The 2,059-nt window shown below is 62.5% G+C and overlaps 1 protein-coding gene across 1 annotated transcript in view; it reads right to left on the reverse strand.

The window, feature by feature from the left end:
• Window positions 1-2,059, reverse strand: part of ARMC6 (armadillo repeat containing 6) — a 26,955-nt gene that overhangs the window by 1,631 nt on the left and 23,265 nt on the right. The window contains exons 5-7 of the mRNA XM_004705518.3: window positions 1,121-1,266; window positions 592-723; window positions 154-291 (exon numbers count right to left, since the gene is read on the reverse strand). Coding sequence (XP_004705575.2) covers window positions 154-291; window positions 592-723; window positions 1,121-1,266 — 416 coding nt within the window. The remainder of the gene's footprint in view (window positions 1-153; window positions 292-591; window positions 724-1,120; window positions 1,267-2,059) is intronic.

Here is a 2,059-nt window from a genome sequence, read left to right on the forward strand (position 1 = left end):
CCCCTTGGACCTGTTCAATTGTGGCGGCTGGCACCCCACAGGGGCCCAGGATGAGAGGAGAGCCAGTCATCTTCAGGGGGTGGGGGGAGAAGGAAGGAGGCCACCCCCCACCCCATTGCCCACACCCTCCATTCGGTCCCTTGCCCCATCCACCTGCACGCCGACTTCCTTCGGGTGGGCCTTCATGGCCTCCAGCGCGGCCAGGGCCCCGCCTCCCTCCACGATGACACGGCTGTGGGCCGGCTTGCGTAGGGCCAGGACGCAGAGGGCCGCACAGCTCTGCTCACACACCTGGGGGCGGTCACAGGGTGCTGGGAACGGAGGCAGCAGGCAGGGAGACCCCTCCCATCCCCAGCAGGGCCACTGTCAGCTCGGTTGGTCAGAGAGCCACGACAGGAAGACACCCGGTAATCAGGGCTGACCAGGGCCACCCACCTGGGTAGGGCAGACGGACTCACTCCAGGCATCCCGGGGCCCTGGCTCTCCCCACCCAAGAGACTTCTGGCCTCCACCTAGCCCTGGCTGAGGGAGAGGGCGGAGCACCAGGCAGACGCAGACATGAGGGGACCTCCGCCCCCCTGAGGCGTGCACCTGGGGGCTGGCCAGGTGCCGGGTCATGGCTGCCACAATGGACTCGGCTCCACCAGCATGGACGATGGCATCCTTCACGTCATCGTTGCCCGCAATGGCACGCATGGCGCTCAGCACCTGCTTCACGAGGTCCTGTGGCGAGACAGAGCCGTCAGCTGCGGACCCTCCCCTGGCCACTGCACTGTGGGGTCTCTGCTCTGAACCCGCCACACAGGGGTCAGGTCTGGCCTGTGTGGCTGGCTGAGAGGAAGGGGCCCAGGAGATGGGGGTGGGTCTAGACCCCTAGCTTTCTGGGCTGTGCCGGGCTGCTCAGTTCTTACTAGATGAGAGAGGAATGGGTTAAGTCCCTGTCCTCCTTTACGGATGGAGAAACTGAGGCTGGGGGAGCTGGGCGTGGCCTCCCTCCCAACCATCTGGAGCCCAAGCTGAGGCCCAGGGTTCAGAGTTTGCACTGGCTTAGACTCAGGCAGGGTTCAACCAGGGTTGGGGAAAACAACAGAAAGAACCTGGGTGGTGTTTTAGTGCCCACCTGGTTGTGGGTGCCATCATCCAGCAGGGCTACCAGGACACCCAGGCCCCCGAGGTCCACAATCTCCTGGCAGAACTCATTGCGGACGGCCAGGCGAGACAGGGTACTGCAGAGCTCACCCAGGACGCCGGGGTTGTCAGGAAACGCTGCAGGGGTGAGGCACAGCGGGGCGTGAAGGGAGAGAACACACATGGGAGGCCTTGGGGAGGCCCTAGGGGGATGTTGAGGGTATCTGGGAGACCTGGGAGGAGGATGATTGAGGGGGGCGCTGGCCACCACATGCCTCCCATGTGGACCTTGGGGACGGATCCCATGTCCTTGGGCAGGGGACAGGGTGAGGGGTTGCAGCTGTTCCAGGGTGCCCAGCCCCTCTGCCTCAAGGGGCACTTGTACCCAAAGGCCCATTAGCACTGGGGGCTGTGCCTAAAGAGACTGTTCAGGGGCCAGCCCTGGTGCCCACCCGGGGCCTTGGCCTGCAGTGCCCCCTGCTGGCTGCTTGGGAGGGGGCGAGGGCTGCCCCTAGCACCACAAAGGAATCCCAGACCCAAGACGGTCCCACCTAGAAAAACAGCCAGCAAAATACGCAAAGAAACCGCCCAAGACAGGTGTATGATCTTTGGGTGGGGAAGACCTTTCTAAGTGTGACACAGCGCCGGACACCCTGGAGGGAGACATGGACACAGTGGAGCCAGAGCCCACAAGTCAGTTACACGTCAACTGTTACTCCCTGAGAACGCAGTGCAGCGGCAATCTGCAGATGTGGCTACTGCACACGGCCCACGAGACCACCCTCTCTGAATCTGATGGGCCTCATCTGTCCACCTAGGGCAGTGGTTCTCAACCTTTCTAATGCCTCCACCCTTTCATACAGTTCCTTATGTTGTGGAGACGCCCCAACCATAAAACTATTTTCGTTGCTACTTCATCACTGTCATTTTG

Source organism: Echinops telfairi, unplaced genomic scaffold (genome assembly GCF_000313985.2).
Source record: "Echinops telfairi isolate 266 unplaced genomic scaffold, ASM31398v2 ScPeMD7_7457;HRSCAF=8495, whole genome shotgun sequence".
Taxonomy (NCBI): Eukaryota; Metazoa; Chordata; class Mammalia; order Afrosoricida; family Tenrecidae; genus Echinops; species Echinops telfairi.